This window comes from Cynara cardunculus (assembly GCF_001531365.2).
Source record: "Cynara cardunculus var. scolymus isolate 2C chromosome LG 11, CcrdV1, whole genome shotgun sequence".
NCBI classification, from domain to species: Eukaryota; Viridiplantae; Streptophyta; class Magnoliopsida; order Asterales; family Asteraceae; genus Cynara; species Cynara cardunculus.
Genome location: NC_037538.1, coordinates 5,758,660 through 5,778,884, shown reverse-complemented (window position 1 = coordinate 5,778,884; position 20,225 = coordinate 5,758,660). Strand labels below are relative to the sequence as shown.

The 20,225-nt window shown below is 34.4% G+C and overlaps 2 protein-coding genes across 2 annotated transcripts; one reads left to right on the top strand and one right to left on the bottom strand.

The window, feature by feature from the left end:
- Window positions 1-406: 406 nt before the first annotated feature.
- Window positions 407-11,910, top strand: LOC112521013 (probable DNA helicase MCM8). Its single transcript, XM_025129640.1, has 17 exons — window positions 407-583; window positions 1,271-1,411; window positions 1,505-1,622; window positions 1,714-1,936; window positions 2,028-2,191; window positions 2,807-3,070; window positions 4,289-4,384; window positions 5,114-5,266; window positions 6,028-6,098; window positions 6,199-6,317; window positions 6,968-7,097; window positions 8,497-8,545; window positions 8,625-8,781; window positions 8,887-9,061; window positions 11,199-11,369; window positions 11,458-11,568; window positions 11,860-11,910. Exons 1-17 carry the CDS (start codon window positions 407-409, stop codon window positions 11,908-11,910), a joined length of 2,370 nt encoding a protein of 789 aa, XP_024985408.1.
- Window positions 11,911-15,705: 3,795 nt separating this feature from the next.
- LOC112521011 (AP2-like ethylene-responsive transcription factor TOE3) lies at window positions 15,706-19,043 on the bottom strand. Its single transcript, XM_025129638.1, has 10 exons — window positions 18,616-19,043; window positions 18,357-18,382; window positions 18,215-18,245; window positions 18,054-18,141; window positions 17,817-17,962; window positions 17,680-17,724; window positions 17,481-17,584; window positions 17,246-17,385; window positions 17,052-17,120; window positions 15,706-15,831 (listed from the first exon to the last, which is right to left on the bottom strand). Exons 1-10 carry the CDS (start codon window positions 19,041-19,043, stop codon window positions 15,706-15,708), a joined length of 1,203 nt encoding a protein of 400 aa, XP_024985406.1.
- Window positions 19,044-20,225: the final 1,182 nt, after the last annotated feature.

The following is a 20,225-nucleotide window of genomic DNA, read 5'->3' as shown; positions in this document are numbered from 1 at the left end:
CAGCTGAGTGTCACATCGATCATATCATTTCAAAAAACAGGTTTTTTTTTTTTTTTTTTGCAATTTAGTCCTTTTATACACCATCTAATGCTTAATGGTAATAAGAGGTTTAAAAATTGTAAAATATAAAATTTAGGGTTATTTTTATAATTTTAATTTTTAAAGTGGTTATTTTTGTGGAGACGAAAGGCCCATACATGTCTGGCCCGTTATCAATCGAGCCTGTATATGGTCTTCATGCGTCTGACACCGGTGTGAAGGGACGGTTTGTTCTTCAGGTCTTTTCAGTCAAAATCGTCATTTGAGCTCCTCCCGCTAAAATCAAACGAAAAAGTTCGTAGGAGACCAAAACCTCGAATGTCGTTACTTTCTGTAGATATATCGGATTGACAGAGGGATGAGGATGATGTTGAGCGCCGGGAAGCAAACATCGACAAATGGGGGCCAGATCTCAAACATTTTGGCTAAATATTTCCCTCAAATTGACTACTCCCATGGTGACGCCAAGAAGATGCTGCTACTCACTTCGAAGCTATATGAACAATTTTTCTCTACCCATGACGGAGCAGACTTCATTTCCCAGGTCTCCGTCTTTCTCTCTGCATTGAAATCTTTGAAGATAGAAATTTACAGAGATTGAGAATGCGTAAGTCAATTTTGATCCAAAAAACTGCCGCATTCCGAGAAAAGCTACCACTGATTTTGGGTTTTGAAAGGAGTGCTTGTTTAATTTTGAATTGATACGCTTTTACGAATTCATGAGAGATTAAATCCTATAACAACATCAATGTTAAATCTCATAACAGCGTCAATGGTTGTGTTAAATTTGTAAATGAAAATCAATCTTCCATCTCGGAAATATCGGGACTTAATAGAGTAAAAGGGTTGCATGTGAAGAGTACTTCGTTGGCTGTACTTCATAAATATAATTGGAGGAAATTTGAAATCTGGGCCCTAAATGATGGATTTTGAGCCGTCGGGTGGCCAAAGCAGCATAGCTTCTTTATCTACATGTGCACATCGTCTAGACCTCTTCATTGATTGGTCGTGTGTATCTGCCTTCTCAGTTGTATGAATTTGCTTGACTGTTCTATTTGGTTAGCATCATATAGATAAAAAATCTAAATTGATTTATTTTCTTCTTTTCTGTCTGTCAAAAGCTATGATTATATTGCACAAGTTTTCTAAGTGAAGTCATGTCCAAATGGACTTGTTTCCTCTTTGATGATAGAATTAACTTGCAATGTTGTATATAATATCTTATGAATAGGTAAAGCAAGAAGACACCTTGTTCATTTTGCCACTTGATTTCCAGCATTTCCGGAAAATATGTATGCTCGAAGAATTTTATGATGCTTTAGAAAGAAAACCCAAAGAAGCGCTTTTGTGCATGAGCGCTGCTGTACACAAGGTAAAAATAGCAGTTGCTGCCTTGCTGGTTTAATGGATCTTCCTATGTCATTAATGCATTAAAAACCTGATTCTCAACTTCTACCGGGAGTAGGTCCTTCACTCCATATCAAATGATGAAGAGTTAGATGACAATGCAAAGGTAAACATACGCCTGCACAACCATCCCGAATCTATGATTGCTTTGAAGAACCTGAAGGCAGCTTACATTGGTATATTTACAGAGCTATTATGCATACTGTTTAATTCTATTATCAAATGGATATTTGTATGCTTACTTGGTAAAATTTACCATGATGACAGAAAGGCTTGTTTCTGTGCGCGGTACTGTAGTAAAAGTTAGCACTGTCAGGCCATTGGTGGTACAGATGAGTTTCATCTGTACCAAGTGTGGAACCACTATTCCACGTGACTTCCCCGATGGGAAGTTCTCACCTCCTTCAGTATGTGTAATACATGGATGCAAAAGCAGAACTTTTAACCCAATCAGATCCAGTGCACGGCCAATTGACTTCCAGAAAATAAGGTACAAATTTCGAAAGGTACTTCATATTTTTGTATTTACAATATTTGTACGTTTCTACATGATGATCTATGGCTTTTTTGTGCTCTTCCAGAATTCAAGAGTTGCTGAAATCTGAACATCATGAAGAAGGCCGGGTGCCTAGAACAGTGGAATGTGAATTGATTGAAGATCTCGTAGACCTTTGCATCCCTGGAGATGTTGTGACCGTTGCTGGTATAATAAGGGTGATTAACAATTACATGGACGTAGGAGGAGGTAATTCTAACTCATCATGCATGCCATCATTTCTGCTGAGCATTGTTTATCTAGGTCTATTTTCTAGTTCGGTTTGCACTTTTATATTCTGGTTTTGTGTATCAGGGTTTATACGTTTGCATACATGTTCTAGGAACACAGGTGTTTATCTAGCTTAGAAATAGAAAAAAACTCAAGGTTACCCCAAAAGTAAACTTCCGATGGTTTTTCTTGTTTTTGTGAAAAAACCCTCTGTTTTCCTTTTCTTTGTTTTCCAATAAGGATAACTTCAGTTGTACTTGTTCCCTGTCTAATTGGATTAGGAACACCTTTTTCATGTTAAAGCCACTTCCACATTATGGTAACTCTGGCCTAACATATTCATGTTCTCATAAAGTTTCATGATATGACATTGTTTTTTTACTGATCAGATAAAGTGTGTGATTAGTTAGGAAAAGAGTTCTGCTGAGGTCTAGCCACTCCCGAAAAGAGCAATACAGTGCAACAGAGCATTGTTATTTTGTTATAAAAATAATAATTTAACATGGTGATCCCCTAGTGCATGCACTTGGTCTTTTCTAAGTTTCTTTTTTCATTGTGCCACTTAAGTTCAATTTTCTTATCCGTGTGAACCAGGAAAATCAAAGGGCAGGAATCAAGGATTATATTACTTGTATCTTGAAGGAGTGTCGGTCAAAAACTCCAAGTCACAGTCTGTGCCTGAGATTTTGCAAGACACGAAATCAGTGGCTAAAGCTACGGACTTGCTGGATTTATATTCTTTCAGTCAACGAGACTTGGAATTTATTTGTAAATTTTCTTCAGAGCATGGTTCAGATGTCTTCCGTCAAATACTGCAATCAGTTTGCCCATCCATCTATGGACATGAACTTGTTAAAGGTACATAAAAATGCTGTATTAATCTACTCTCACCATTATTGCATATGTTTTCTGGCACAGTCTATGATTGAATTAATTTTAGCTTCACTAGAATTACGTTAACATAGAAACAAGTTTATTCATCTAAGACTTTGTAGAAGAACATATTAAGGTATACTTACATATGGTTGCGGATTTTACAAAAGATCACGGTCCCGAACATGATCAACAACTGAATGCAGAACAAAATAGGATTATATTCAACGTACGATAAAATGTCCAATGCGTTTGCAAACACGATAATGAAAGCAGAAACAGTGCACAATAAGAACATAGAGACTTACGTGGTTCCACTATTGGTGTGATAGTGTACATCCACAGGGAGCAATCAACTTACAAATGAAACACTCAAAGTGCTCACAAATGAGTTTTTTCTTGGTTCCAAATGGATGGATTAAACCCTCATAATCTAACACACAAAATTAGACCTAGAAGTCTTATTTATTGATATAACGTCATAAATGTGGTCAATATCATGAAGAATAAGGAGATACCGTCTATACCGAAATAAAAATGGATATATTAAAAACTGTTCTGGTCTAGACTGGAAATGCGGGAAGTATACCAATGACCATTTGCTTTGAAGAAATTTGACATTTATTCTTTTATTGTATTTATCGACTCTTTTCATGTTGTGGCACTGTTTATATTTGAAAGTGGTTTCGGCAACCCGAAGACACTACTAATCATGTGGTCTAGACCAACCACCACACAGCCGTAGAACAGGAAAAGCCCTCTCTATGGGAGGTTGGCGTGGCCACAACCCACAAGGTGGTTTTCGCACTCGATGGGAATCGAACCTGGAAGTGAGAGGACCTATCCTTCTTATTGACCCAGGGAATTGACATCAAGTTAAGCCTTGTCATCTTGTTTATAAACATGCAAGGGAAGGGGTTAACAAGTCTGACCATAGTACAGTGGTTGTTAGTTATTGTAAGTTGTAAATTTTGTCTTATAGGAACATCACATAGCTAGATGTTATACGGCTGAGAATCAGAGCATCAAAAAGTTAGACATCCATGATTTGTGTATTATAAACTGCTAATATTAGATAATGGGAGCGATCAAACTATTCAAGTGTGGATTTGTATAGAAGTTATATACAACCAACATTGATCATTTGACTCACATGACTTAACGACTAAGTGATCAATGATTACTATGTTTTTTCTTGAACAGCTGGAATCACATTGGCACTGTTTGGAGGTGTAAGAAAGCATTCAATGGATCAGAATAAGGTTCCTGTCAGAGGAGATATTCATGTGATAATCGTTGGTAGGAAGTTCTCTGATTTCTTCTTAACGAATCCTTCAATCAAAGTTTTACATGCATTTAGTGTTGGATTTGTGTAAAATCAGTAATTTAATATTGATATTAGAAATTATTTATGTCATGGCTCTTAACAAGTGCTGTAATTGCTGGCTGTGTATTTTAAAAAAGCACATGAAACTCCAAGGAAAATGTTCTTTCAAGAAAATAACTTCAGGCACATACCTTTCTAATTTTACATGCATTTAATGTTGGATTTGTGTAAAATATGTTATTTGATATTGATATCAGAAATTATTGAAGCCATGCCGCTTAACAAATGCTATATCTAGTTTTGTATTTTAAGAGAACACATGAAATTCCTAGGAGAATGCTCATTCAAGAAAATCACTTGGGGCTCATACATTTTGGGTATCTATGAATGGTATGACTTCTTATTCTTTCTAGCATGTGAAACGCTTAAGTATGAGTTGTCGATACATTAGAAGTCAGAATCATTGTTAGGCGTTCAAGGAAATATTTGGGATTGCTGGAGTTTCAGTTGGCTTTGCTGTATTCATGAGAAGTCAGAAGGATATATCAATACCATGTTAGCATGATTATACATGTTCTCTATTTTGTTTTTGTTGGTTATCTTCTCTTCTACATAATACTTGAATGATTCTATATTTACTATCTAGGATGTATGTTAGGCACAGTATCCTAACCCTGCCAATGGTATGTGTTCCATATTAGGTGATCCTGGACTAGGGAAGAGTCAACTGCTGCAAGCAGCAGCTTCAGTTTCACCACGAGGTATATATGTTTGTGGGAATGCCACAACAAATGCTGGGCTAACTGTTGCCGTGGTAAAGGATTCAGTGACTGGTGACTATGCTTTTGAGGCTGGTACATGTTTTCTTCTTTTCTCTTGTATGAATTGAGGATGATTTCACTACCATGTCCTGCATTCATAGAAAATTGTTATGTAACTTAAGGCAAAGTGTTCCTCATACCTTTTTATTTCTTATATAGGGCATTTACTTGTGGTCATTATTAACCATTTGCGAATGGTAATGTTAAAACTTAAAAGAATTAGGTTTCACATATTTTGTGCTTTCCAGCATAATACAATATTGAGCTCAACAAGTTTCATTTTATGGACTATGATTAGTAGTTGAATAGTTGTTGAGCTGTATGCATGGTAGTTGTTAAACACAATCTTTTTGCTTAAAGAAAGTGTGATGATGTTATATTTTGATTCTACTATCTGTTAGACGTTGAGCAATACCAAAACCTTGAAATTTGTACCACACCACCAATTTAATTGTGGACATGTGTCAGGGAGGAAAGCAAAATGATGAATTAGAGATACAACTAAGTCTGATAATGTTGTTACATATCTAATACATACGTGGTAGGTCTATAGAGTTCAGGCAGTTGCCTATGAAGTTGCTACTTTGGATCTTTTTCATTCATCCATGAGAATGGAATTGCTCCAAACTAAGTCAACCATAGCAAATTTAGCCTTCATGAACAGTTTGCACATATTCAGCTAACCAGAAGATGGAGATCTAAGGTGTTATATATATAGAGGATAAAGGGGGCTGAACAAAACGCTTATTGTTAATAAAATGGGTCTGTTGCTAAGGTAATCTATTTTCCAACAGGTGCTATGGTACTTGCTGATAGGGGATTGTGCTGTATCGATGAATTTGATAAAATGACCGCAGAACACCAGGTTAGTCTTGAACTATTATTAGTATAGGCCTCACATAGCCAAAAGAGGTTACTTAAAAAATGAAATGAAGAAGTATTTGCTGATATTATAACCATGACAGGCTCTACTCGAAGCAATGGAGCAACAGTGTGTTTCAGTTGCGAAGGCAGGACTGGTAGCAAGTTTATCTGCTCAAACAACTGTTCTAGCAGCAGCAAACCCTGTTGGTGGCCATTACAAGTACTAATTACTTTGAAGGATTTCAACTTATAGTTGTCACTAATTACTGGCATAGGGAAATCTCCAACGTTCAGGGGTTCTCTCTATCTCAAAAACACATGCAAAACATACCATAAAATTTCCATGCATCATAGGACTTAACGTCTATCTATGTTAATAGTCTTTTAGGCTAATTGATGAGAATACACATTTTTGATAATGACATTGTGATTTATCACTTATCAATTGATTTTCTTTTGAATTTCATTTCTTCTTAAGACCTATTGTGCATTAGATGATGGATCGTGTGATATTAAGAGTTAAGGTGAAAAATGTAAGAAGAGATTTGGACCCTTGATCACTCTTAATCTCAAACCAACCCATGAATTATGCTTTAGAAGGGAATTGATCCGTTGCTTTTCATTAGTGTTGATCTAGTGGAACTCTTCAATTAAGATTGATCCAAGGGTGGAGATCCCTTCTTACCATTCTCACCATAACTCTCATTCTCATTGTAACCCAACCCTTGTGCACTATTTGTGTATTCTTTACGCATAACATATTTAAGCTACCACACTGGAAATATAAAAGCTGTACTGTATTTTTGTGCTAAAATCTTTTGTAATTTTGCTAGTAGCGATTTCTAAATTGATTGTTTATTTGGGTTGCAGCCGGGCAAAAACTGTGAATGAGAACTTGAAAATCAATGCTGCTCTTCTATCACGATTTGATTTAGTTTTCATATTGCTTGACAAGCCTGATGAGCTACTTGACAAACGAGTTTCGGATCACATTATGTCAGTAAGTCAACTTGGAGCTTTGTTTAGGTTGATTAGTGAAGAGACCTAATATACATCCACTGGAGATATATTGCTTGAATGCTAAGTCCCTTTGTTGGTTGTGGCTCACCTCTTTATTAATGAAAGGTGCAACCTGTCAAGTGCATTTGTTTCACATCCATTCATTTCTAAATACCATTTAATAAACATGATCTTTGCCAGGAACATTAACATTAAAAGGTTCTCATAGTACTTTAAAGGACAAAAATAAACCAACTAATTTATCAAAAACTAACCGTACACAATAAACACAAATGGAATTATCCATGCTCTGTAGCGAATAAGATGTTGGTTCAGCACACATCAATATGTTACATTCAGTTAATGTATTAGACAGCTGTACTAAATCAACATTCAACATTGAGATAATCCTTGGGAATCATTTAGCATTAATGCTTGAAGAAAGAAAAACAAAATTCTAATGGCTATCATTTCATATACTATATGTAATGTATTTGCATGCTAAAGTCAGTTATGCAGAAAGTTAACCATAGATTTGAAACATGAAATTAGATTCAATGATTATTTCTACTATCTATTATCCTCAGAGGTAGAGAACGTTTCTGCAGACTGACATGATGAGATGCATTAGAAAGGAAACATGATTGGGGATATTACCTTATCATACATACATCTGCTTATAACTGTTTATGTACTTAGGTATGACTTGGTAGAGTTGCTTAGTACCATGATAAATATTATTGTCACGTGTTAAAGTGTTAAGTCACTTGTGCATATAAATGTCAATTATTTACTTTATGTTTCTGTTCCAGCACCTCAATCATTTTGATGATTGATGACTTGTGGCCTTCGTTACAAACAATACATAACAAGAGACACACACATACCAGGAATTTTATTGAAATTGGTATACTTAATTTTAAGAATAATTCTGAAGCTTTCTATTAGTATGAAAAGTAAATGTTTGTGAGGCTGTGCTGGTAACTTGGATATATAATTTGATCAGATTTATTTATAGTGATCATTAGGGACTTCAATTACGACCCTGTGTAAAAACAAAAAAGTTTATTTAGTAGTATATCAATGCAACAGCAGGACATATAAGTATCCTCCTTTTTTTCAAGTTTTCTATTTCAAATATTGATGTTTCTCTGTTTTGATCCTTCATCCAAGTGTTTCTGCATTACTCTACTTTTTGGAAATCTTATTTCTTTAACATGATACCTCCATTGAATATTCGACTCGCCAAATAGTTTCTTATCATTATATAGATTTTCTGTTTAAGTTCATTTCATCTTGCTATTGCTGTTTAAAGAGTGTAGATGAGATACATAACCTACTCTTCTCTGTTTCTCAAGTGAGAAACATCAGTGTGTTATATATATTCTCTTTTCTTGCAGCTGCATGTTGGCAATGGGGATCATTCACAACCTGTTAAGAAACTTACAGGTGTGTTCATCTTTCTGTAGATCTCTTTACCCTGTGTGGTGTTAATGTAAAGGCCAGCATGTTTTTCTACATGGTGCAGCATCTCAAATTATCAGTGGCACAAACCTGGATGTAAAGAGTGGTTCAGTAGTCTCAAGGTTGAGACTTGATCCCAGGAAGGACGTTGATTTTGTTCCATTGCCTGCTCCTCTTCTTCGTAAATATATCGCATATGCAAGAACTTATGTCTTTCCAAGGTGAACTAAGCACCACCATTATGATGCTGCAAGTCTATTCTTCAAGTTATTGCCAAAACTCTGTTCGCATGGCAGAAATATATTTTTTGATTTTTCTGATATCAGGATGTCAAGACCAGCGGCTAAAATCCTGCAGGAGTTTTACCTAAAACTCAGAGACCGTAACACATCTGCTGACGGCACACCAATAACAGCAAGGCAATTAGAAAGTCTAGTAAGGTTGGCACAGGCTCGAGCTAGGGTGGAGTTGAGGGAAGAAATAACTGTTGAAGATGCTGAGGTAAGTTTATTTAGTATAATGCAGCTTGGATATGGTCAATTTAAAATTACAATATTCTCAAAACTGGTCATGAAGCTGAATAGCAGCAGTTACACAGTTTGTACTAAATCAAATCTACCACACAGTATGTTCTTCCCTTTTATCTAAAGACTTGACCCAACCAGATTGCGTCTTCTTATTAGTGGTTACATGGACTTTGTCTTTCAAATGGGTCAAATATTTTGCCTGATGCTAGAATACTGTTGTTGTCTCTAAAAAGGAGGCAGGCATATATGGGTGGCTATTACTTCCCTCAGGAATTTGTCATGCACTCTAGTAGGTTCATATCTGTAGATCTAAATTAGGATGGAGTTAGAGGCTATCTTAGAAATTGTTTATGAAGTAGACATCTTTGGATAACTTTTCTAGAGAGAAGATACTGGACCCTAGTGCTGAAGCTTAAAAAGCCATGTGGCTGTGAAGCAGAGTAGGGTAGATTCATGCTAAGCTTGGTAAGAGATCATATAATTTTCTCATCCATTCCCACAAGTGTGTAAGGTGCCCAAGGTAAGGCATTTGGTGCTTTAATTATTGACTTGTTGGGCAAATTTACAATAACCACCACACTCACTGTAATTTTTTGTTATCACGTGAGTTAATATACATTTTCTCTCCACACGTTCACCCTCTTGCCTTTCCTGAAAAGGAATAAATTGTAAGATATGATGGCAACTTTAGTTCTTTACATAGAAAAAGGAATGCATCACAGAGGTGATCATTTTGGTTCTTTGTCGGGGCTTTAGTACATGCATGATGCTTTGTCGAGCACTTCTCTAAAGCTGCACTAGGTTTTCATATCAATCAATGAAGTGTTTAATAATTTGAATGTTTTATATTATATTTGCAAAGATCTTTAATACGAAGAAGAGAAATATTAGTCAAACTTCAAGATGTAATACCTAAACAGTTATGATATGCATAAGTCTTTAATATTGTGAATTGCTAACACTAATGCTTAGAGTACGTATGTCTAAGAAGGATTACAATGCTTGTCTCTACCCACTAACGGAAATAGTAGATATAGTTAAATGTTTACAGTACCTGTCCTAACTATCTCCAAATTTAAATTAAAGCAAACCTCGATCAAAACTAGTCAATACTTTCGGAAAATCATAGAAAATGGGTCCTTTAGGTATATAGCATAAAATGAGATTAAAATTAAATCAATGACTTTATGACCTATTAAAAGAAAAAAACGACTTCATACTCATTAAAAGGTCATGGACTTAATTAAATCTCATGTAACGTTATATACCTAAATATTTCGAGGGAAAATTGGTAATTACAACTCCCATTTAAAAAAAGAGAGCCAGCTTTAAAATCTAGTAGGAATTTAATGACAATGTTATGCATTACTAAATGCAAGTTAACAAATTTTCTCTTTATCTAATCTTCAGAAAAGGAAAGGTTGACTTGGTTCATCAAAAGTTATCTTAATGTCACATATCGAACATGAGACAAAGAAAAATTGTAAAGTAGACTTTCTTGGGATGGATATTCAACTAATTTTAGTTTCCTGAAATGTTTCAATGCCTGTGGGGTGAGGGAGTATGCACTCGGTAATTGATGGCTCATGGTTTTTGGCATTTGAAGTTTTAAATGGAACATTGAAATTAAGTTGTTAATGCCTCTAATTCTCTTTGCACTTTTCATTCGAAAAGCCTAGGACTTTTGAGGACTTCTCCTAATACAACAATATCCAGAATTAACAAAAAGTAACAGACTTCTTTTCAGGTAAATACTTTTTCTTGATCTAGATTGAGCAAGTTGTGAGCAATAATGATGCACCACTTGTACCTCCTGCCATATAGGTTACAGCTTGCTGTGGATTTGTTCATTTCAGCTATGCAAAACGGTTCCACAGTGTTGGTTTTTGAAATGGATGTGTTTTGGGGAAAATGTTTGTTAAATTTGGAACTATGAGGATCTTGGTAATTGTCCATATTTTTAGTTTTGCATCCTTAGCTTGTAGCTTGCAACCACCAGATTTGCTTTACAAATGATATTTGCAACATCACATGGTGTTATGCCAATACTTGTTTATATTTTATAGCTACAAGATCTTCATGTCTTTTGGGTCAATTTATATACGCCGCAGGATGTTGTTGAAATAATGAAGGAATCCCTGTATGATAAGTATGTCGATGAGCATGGTTTTGTAGATTTTGATCGGAGTGGTGGGATGAGTAATCTTAAAGAAGGCAAGCGATTATTAAGTGCACTGATCAAGCAATCAGAGTTGGAACAGAAAGACTGCTTTTCTATATCGGTAAACAGACTTACTTTTTTACTAATGCAATATTGTTATCAGAAGCAGTCTTGCAAGGTCATTAAAATGGAGAAATGAACTTCCTCAGGAAATATTCAGTTTGGCTGATAAGATTTGCTTAAGAGTTCCGGATGTTGACATGCTTGTGGATAATTTAAACGTTGCTGGCTGTCTACTTAAAAAAGGGCCAAAATTTCAGGTAATATATTATAGATCAAATGTACTGTACATACTACATAATCATGCCGGGTTACAAGGGTCTGTCATTAGTTTTCACAATTCATGTGTTACTTCATTTAGAAGCCACTTCTTAGTGTTTCGTATGTAATAAGATGATCGATAACATTCTTATAGGATTAGCATTTTCAATTTAGTTGAAATTTGGACTTGCATCAAGTAGTGTAGTGAACCTTACCATATTTCTCATGGATGTCTAAAAGCATGCCTTAAATTAAGCCACCATCCAATATTTTAAATCTCTCCTTTTCAGGTGCAATCTTCATCTTATTTCCGAAGTCAATCATCGAGGTCAAGGGGATAAGTTTTGTGGCAAACACTAGTTTCTCTTTGCTTTTGAGTTCAGGTTAGTAACCACTACTTATTTACTTCCAGTTCCTTATCATACCACAAGAAACAACGCATTTGTCTGCTGAAGGATCGACTGGTTATGTGTACATTTATATGAGAAACAAACATAATAACAAAAGGGAAGTATAAATACTAGTTGTGTTCCTATGCAATGTGACGGGATACAAAGATTCTATCAAAGATAAATCCAATTTTTAGAAATCAAATTTTGTAAGATATATTTTATATACTTGGTGGTTCACATATTGTATTAAGAGTTTTTCATAATGCAACGGGATGTATCGTAAATCCAGAAAAAAATGGAAAATTAATTGAATATCTCATTCAGAACATCTATAATTTTATGTTTAAACAAAATAGAAATTACAATCATTTTTTTTTCTTATACCCAAATGGGAACTTGTTTTTTCTTTAGTTTGAACGGGAACATGTCATCTTTAGACGAACATAGAGGAATTTTTGGTAAAAACTACCCTCTTACTAGTAGGGAAATCATTAGGCGGGTTTGGGTGGAGTGGGGTAAAACCTGACTGGGTTTTAGGGTGGAGCTTGTTTGTCTTGGAACTCTTTGTATATATATATATAAATATACTCAGATACTAGTACAAGGATGCTAAATATGTATGTCATAACGCTCAACATTCCAACAATGCCAGTCTTGACAGATCCATTGTTGCTTCCTCCTTCCATCGTATATGTGTTACAGGACATCTAACTCACTGACCAGAAGCCTGAAAAAGAAAGAGCATAGTGGTTTATTATGATCATTTTTCTGGTTTATTATGAGCATTGTGTTCCAAAAACTTCTACCGGCCATATGAAGATTTTAGTCTAATTACAATATGGGTTCTATTATCGAACTCTAATATGATCATCCCAGAAGTTGTAAACTCGATATATTGAATAAAAGTCGTAGGTGAGAATACTAATTCGTCAAGAAATTGAAATGAAATGTGTGGACATAAAATTAGACATAAGCAACAATGTAAAGTCCCTCACCTTTCCATGGTATTTAATTAAATATATTAATATTTAAGATAAATAAAATACATCAACAAATTGGTATTTAAAAATTAATATTAAAATATAATCAAATAAAAATAGATTGTACCAGTGATCATATAAAAATATAACTAGTATTAGAACGATATGAAAAAAATGCTTTTAATGAATAAGAGAAAATTCGTTGTTTGACTTTTTGACATAATTAATTTTGTACATGTTTTTACTACTTGGATTAAATTAACTGTTATTTGTATATTAAATAATTTTTATAATTTTTTGTTATTTTCATTTTCGTTAATTAGCTTGTCAAGTGTTTTTACATTTGGAGATATCCTTTTTGTTGGAAAGAGAATAGAGAATAGAGATCGTCAAATAGGTCTGGTTTGGTGGAGGATCGAGATTGGGACAGAGACCGGTTGGGATGAGGACCGGCCTGACGGTCCTCAACTTATTACACTTTTCAAGAAATTCACGGCCCGGGCTGGGACCGGGACCGAGACCGGTTATATGTAGGCCTGTTTTTTTTTTAAATAATATTTTATAAGTTGTATATCTAGTTTTTCAATATTTTTACAAGTTTTTTTTTTACTGAAAATTTCAAGTTTTTTATACAAGTTTTTCAAGTTTTTTTTTTACGTTTTCAAGTTTTTGTAATTGTTCTAATACTAAATCTTGAAAATCGTAATTATATAAACATCTATAACATTTTTGAGTAAAAAAGATTTTAAAAGTGTATTTAAATAACCCAATTAAAGATTTTAAAGTGTATTTTAATAAGACATTGTTCCAAAAAGAAAATCTTCAAACACGGGTTTTTTATGTTCAAAATTGATTTTTGGAAGAAAAAAATTGGGACTAGTTAGGCTCAGCCCGGGACCGGTTCTAGGGACCAGTTTCAAAACACATAGATTGGACTATGAGTTTTTGGTTGGGACTCAAGACCGAGACCAGTCCCATTGTCTGAATCGATTACGAAAAACAATTCTGGGACTGGGACCATTTTAAACCTGGCCTGGAACCGATTTTTGAGGATCTCTAGTAGAGAAGATGGAAACAAAAGAGAGACGGTGTTTCTGTAATAAAAAAAATAAACACTACATTAAGCATAAAAACTTAGATTTCCCTTTTTATAAACATCTGAAAAGCACATTTGCAGGAATTGGTGTATGAAGTTATGTTTATTGATACATAATATTACTTAAAATTCAAGAGTACAAACATACGCTCTTTTTCTTTTTTACTTTACTCTAACAGATTCTTTATATTGTTTTTTAAAATAAAGAAAACTAGAGAATTTTCCAAGGTCCCGTTTGATTTGTAGAATTGGATAGGGTTTAAAAGGATTTGAAATTCAATTTCATTCCAATCATATGTTTGGTTTGAAAGTTTGGATTTGAAATCCTACAAAACATGGGATTTAGAAATTCCATCGGGATATTTGGTATTTCGTAGAATTTGTTTATATATTGTTTAAAATGTGTTAGAAATATTTTAAAATATTCTATCAAACCAAACGAAGCCTAAAACTTGATGTGTCATTCCCATTAATTATTATTATGATCTTATATAAATTTTTAAAAATATATTAGGATGATAAAATTATAAAATATTTTAGTAATATAATGAATATTGAAATATTTATATTATATTATAAAGTATTTGGAAAAAACTTTTAAAAACTATTTTTTTTTATGCATGAAGTATTGTTTATTGATACATATTACTTAAAATTCAAGAATACAAGTAATTTTGCATAAGTACAACTTATTAAAGTTCTATTTTTAAATTCGCATAACTAACTGCAAATAAACATAATCAAATATAAGATAAATATTCATTTTAAACATAGAAAATCTAAAATATAATTAARATAATYATTGAGTTCTAACAGAATGTTTAATTATTATCTTTATAAAAAATTATATTATTAAACCAAAAATAAATTAATTTGTTATTAAATCTAAATTAAATTAAAGAAGTTACACCAAAAAAACGAGAACTATTAAATAGTTAATTTGATACTAATATCAATTTATTTTTCTTCAAAAGTTTATGTTATCTTCAAATTTATATTTCATTCAAAAATAAAAACATTATCGATTTATCAAAACCACATAAAATTGTATTATATCAAAACCACATTAAAATCGAGATTTATCTCGCTATATTGCGCGAGTATCCTTCTAGTCTAAAATAAAGAACATTGGTTCAAAAGAAGCTTTCAAAATGAGGTTGATATACCCAAGGGGTATCAAAATTGATAATGGATTCATTATATAGTAAAAGGTTCCTAAGATTCTTCTACCACAAACACTTCCTCAAGGACTCATTATACCTTGTGAGGTTTGTCCCACTGTTTTGATATCATTTGTAACACCCAAAAAGTTCAAAGCAGACCTAATAACTTCGGATTCAACTTAAAACCATGGTAAAAATTATTGGTAGCCCATAACTTTGAGCTTATATATCTACTTTTCTATCAATGCGAGACGGGTAGTTACAGTATTCCCAAAAGTTTGCATTACTTTGCCATCATGTAATTACACAGTAATATACTTAGATCTAGAAAGCCTTATGCACAATAGAATGGTTAACAATTCACTTTGATTGCCCTTAAAACTGAAATTGCTCAAGATATATATCTTCAGCTCCTACAGTGGTACATGCAGCCTTTGTGAATGGATGGGCTGTAGTGATGGTGAGGTTGACGATGAGCAGCAGCCAATGATGAAGAAACGGTTATTCAATGATTGAATCCTGATGATGCAGCAGCAGAAAAGAGTGAAGCAGGGGTAGCTCCACCATAAGGATCCTGGAGTTGCCACCCGCGATTCAAATCCACTTCCTTACGTTCCTCTATTGATGTTCCCTGATCATGGTAGAGTACGATTATTCTCCAAGTAACTCCGTTAGTGATTCATATATGTAAGAATATGTGGAACTCTTACATCCCGTTTGGTTTGTTGGATTAGATAGGATTTGGAGGGATTTGAAATTCAATTCCATTCCAATCACATGTTCGTTTGAAAGATCGTTTGGATTTCAAATCCCGAGATTTCATTGAAATCTCATGGGGGTTGTTGGTATTGTGCATGATTTTTGACTAATAATGTCTTGACATATGTTGAAAACATTTTTTTTATAATAATCAATTGATAAAAAGGTAGTTTAATTATTTTATAATTTGTTTTCATAAATTATTTATAAAAAATGGAATTCAATTTTATTGCAAATCCCTCAAATTCCAAATCATTCCGGGAAATACAAATCCCTCAAAATCATTCCATCAAACCAAATGTCTCCTAGATTACACTCCAAAAGAGCCGTCCCTTGCATGGTAGAGTTTGACTTTGATACCATGATGAGAATATGTGGAAACCCTATATTACTTTTTAAAAGAGCTTTTGAGGAGAGAAATGAGGTTCCAACTAGATGCCGACCCTGAATTTTTTTCAAGTGGTGGCACAATTTAATAAAAAATATCTATTTTTTCCCCTTCACAATATTAGTATATATATGTTGGTTGGTTCTTTGTCTTTACATAGAAGAGACCCATGTTCGAGCCGGTCTACATATATTTTTAAAAGTACAAGAGGTACATAAAACACACACCAAAATTTAAGCTAAAATAAAACAAATTTTAGCTTAAATTTTGGTGTATTTTTTATGTACCTCGTGTACTTTTAAAATAAATTTTGACAACCGTTGAACTTGAACTGGGGTTTTTTGTACAAAAGCAAGGAGCATTTACCATCTCAAGTCTCAACGAAGTCTTGTGCTAACGTTTTAGTTTTAATTACTATACAGTGGCACCAACAAAACAATAAGGTGGCACCCTTTAGAAACATAATTTTTTTTAGATGAAGAGATGCCTCTGCCACCATATCATTCCATGTGGGTCTGCCCCCGGTTCCAACATATAGAGAAGGAAAATGTTTAAGTCTAACCGATGTAAAATTCTAATAGTACCAAATCAAATTAATGGGCTTTTTGGCAAAATTTACCAGAGACCATCATCCAAAAAAATGTAAATGAAGATTTACCATCACTCCATCAGGCAGATAGGTACCTGATAAACTGGGAAGTCACACTGTTTCTGTCAGGAGGGTGGACAAGAGGCATCTGAGTTCCCAATGTCATGGAAGTAGAGGGCTCAATCTGAAAGGAAATTAAAGCTTAACATATAAGTATATGATTTAAAATGGAAACTTGTCTTTGGTAATTTCATCCCATCTTTCATATTGAACAGTTTTCAAACAGATCAGCAAAGATGGTTAAGTTACCCTTGTTCTTTCAGCCTCAGACATGTCACCTAGAAGATGATTGATCTGGTGCAAGCTCCCAGAAGTGTATTTTGTGTAATTACTACTTCTAAATGAGGGGGGAGCAATACCCAGGTTCAAATCCATAGATTGACTGTAGGCTGTAAATAAAATATAGAAATTATGATTGAATGTTGAACAACTATACAACCACAACCGAATTCATCACACGAATGGGTCAAATCGTGGTCTGTACCATCATTCTCCGTCTCAGGAGTTGGCTCTCCTTTATATGAGCTGGGCTCAAAGTTGGTAAGTGCTTCTCTTCCATTAAACTTTATAGCAGTCTTGTCATAAGCCCTGATAATTGGGCATAATCACACAGAAATGTAAAAGAAAGAACCAAACTGAAGTGGAAAGATAACCGATAAAAGAACATAAATTTCTTTAGGAACCTTGCAGCTTCAATTTCACTGTCAAACAATCCAAGATAGATGTACCTGCAAGCAAGAAATTCATGAAAACCAATTTCCAATTACTGATTACAACTTCCTCCACAATGACATATTGTAAGCCTCTAACTGATCCTCACTTTTTCCCAAGAAATTGGCCCATTCGGGCTTCCCATCGACCACATTTATGCCGAGTAACTCCTCTATACTTTGAGCTCCCCCTAGAGAACCCATTGCTCTGACGACGAATAATATGCACAAACTCTTCCTTTGTCAAGTTCCTTATCTGCAAAGGTAGTAAGACTCGTCAAGTTCCTTCCATGGAATAACACTTCAATCTAAATTCTCAAAAGATATCTTAAGAGATTCAGCCAAACCTGCTTAAGATCTTCCTGGTAATCATTTGGGTTGAAATTAGTATCAGCGTCAAGGCCACGGAATTTAATGGCAGCCTGATCATATGCCCTAATAACAAAAGATCAAATCATAAAAATGGCTCCAAAAGGTAAAACCAATATCAAACAAGAAAGATATATACCTAGCAGCAGCATGTGCAGTGTCGAATCCACCTACAGGGAATTCCAACAGGTCAGCTACTCGTCAATGAACAGAATCAGATACAAGTTGAATTAGAATAAAACAAGAGAATTCAATCCCATACAGTACTCATTGTTCCTTACCCAGATAAACTTGTTTCCCGCAATCCCTACAGTAATCACAGGGATCAAAGATCAGACATAATCAGTATTTGCCAGTGTTTTCATTACAAAATGGAAATCGAGCAGCATATATGCTTCAAATTACTATGCTAAATCAGTGATCAAACATCATCGTTTTGTCAATAAACTCAAGTAATTTGGGATATTATTCATCTGGCGATGAAGATTTTCAGTTCAATTCAACATCTAGAAATGATTAAACATGTCATTAATAACTAACCAAATATGCGATTCCCATCTTCCTGTTCTCCGATAAAACGTAACGCCGCGATACTGAGAACTCCGAGACCTAGGTCCTCTCCTGTTCTTCTTTATTTGCTGGTTGTACTGCTGATAATACTGTTGCCTTAAATTCAATTCTCTTTCAGCCACCGAGCTGCAACCATCCGGGAAAAGCTGTTTGGTTACGAAAATTCCGGACCTAACGTTCTTGTCGTCTTCTAGATTATTCTGTTTAAGTATATCGAAGTTATACTCGAGATTCAAGCAAGGATACATATGCTCTTCGTCGCCGGCATTACTCGTTGGCTCCACATTGACGACGGAGGAATTCGAGGTGACACCAGAGTATTGTAATTTACCTCCGCTCCCGCTGCCACCGCAGAGTTCCCGAAACTGAGTCCCGCTTTCTGCCATACACTCCGGCATCAAATTGCTCAAATTAAGATTGAGATTGAGGTTTAACATCATTTGAATCCTGCTCCAAATTCAACTTCAATAAATTTGGCGCTTGCAACAACCTGATAACTCCGAGTGTTCCAAATGAACATAGCAATTAAGTCATAATCAGAACACGTAGATACATATTTTTAACACAAAATGGGAATAAGAACGAATATGCATTATACTTCACCGGAAAAACAAGCAAAAAAACACAGGTGATCGGCGACGGAGGTTGAATCAAAGACGTTTCACTTATAGAGAGAGAAAACTACTTTTTCTTGAGAGAGAGAAGAGAGATGGAGTCCTTAAAATGGGCGACGATGGGACGCATGATTATGGAGGAGGAAGAGAAACCACGAGCGGTGGCGCGTGGAATTTAAACTGTAGGGGATTGAATTTTGGGGACCCTAACGAAAATAACCTTCACAAATGAAACAATTACACTTTTAACCCTAAAATTAAAAATTTTAACAAAATAACCTTGGATTACCTGTTAGCACCCTTGGATGCATGATTTTTTTTTGTGTCATATAGTTCTTCCATAAGTCAAGGAGGTGCCACTTGTAGAGGTAGTGATATTTTTGAAAATTCCGAACACGAATGTCTAAAAGATGAATTTAATCTTTGAAAATGACTATTTCTATTAACTTTCCTATATTTATTTATATAGAGGTGGTTTTATTTACAAATCCAACCATCAGTACAAACCATACTAATTAACTAATTGAGGTATTTATAAAAATGATGAGAGTTTATTTATTATAATCTATATATATCTATAAAGCAAAATCATGATAGGTTGACGTGGCATCTCGTCGATGCAAAGATCCTATTTTTCTCTTTTTTCCACATTTTGATTTTTTTTTCTTAATAATTTTGCAAATTAATGTTTACATTTAACTCAAAAACTCTTCCCTTTCTCTTGTACGTTTCACCTTCAATATTTAAATCCAATTAATTTTCACATTTAACTCAAAAACTCTTCCATTTCTCTTGGAACGTTTCAACTTCAATATTTAAACCCTTCAATCTTTGGTTTTTTTTTCATTTATGTGTTCTCCATCTCCATGTACGAGCTTTAAATTACTGGTACGCTCTCCCCTCTTCTTTTCCATCTCTCATCTATGGCAGAAGAGTATACACGAGTTTATCATTATATGTAAGAAG

Excerpts from the sequence above, each read along its gene's own strand:
- LOC112521013 (XM_025129640.1), top strand. The coding sequence starts at position 407 with ATGTTGAGCGCCGGGAAGCAAACATCGACAAATGGGGGCCAGATCTCA. Across the intron at positions 1,623-1,713 it reads CCTGAAGGCAGCTTACATTG|AAAGGCTTGTTTCTGTGCGC; the intron begins GTATATTTACAG and ends CCATGATGACAG. Across the intron at positions 11,370-11,457 it reads AAGACTGCTTTTCTATATCG|GAAATATTCAGTTTGGCTGA; the intron begins GTAAACAGACTT and ends GAACTTCCTCAG.
- LOC112521011 (XM_025129638.1), bottom strand. The coding sequence starts at position 19,043 with ATGCCGGAGTGTATGGCAGAAAGCGGGACTCAGTTTCGGGAACTCTGC. Across the intron at positions 18,142-18,214 it reads ACTGCACATGCTGCTGCTAG|GGCATATGATCAGGCTGCCA; the intron begins GTATATATCTTT and ends TTTTGTTATTAG. Across the intron at positions 15,832-17,051 it reads ACCCTCCTGACAGAAACAGT|GGAACATCAATAGAGGAACG; the intron begins GTGACTTCCCAG and ends TACCATGATCAG.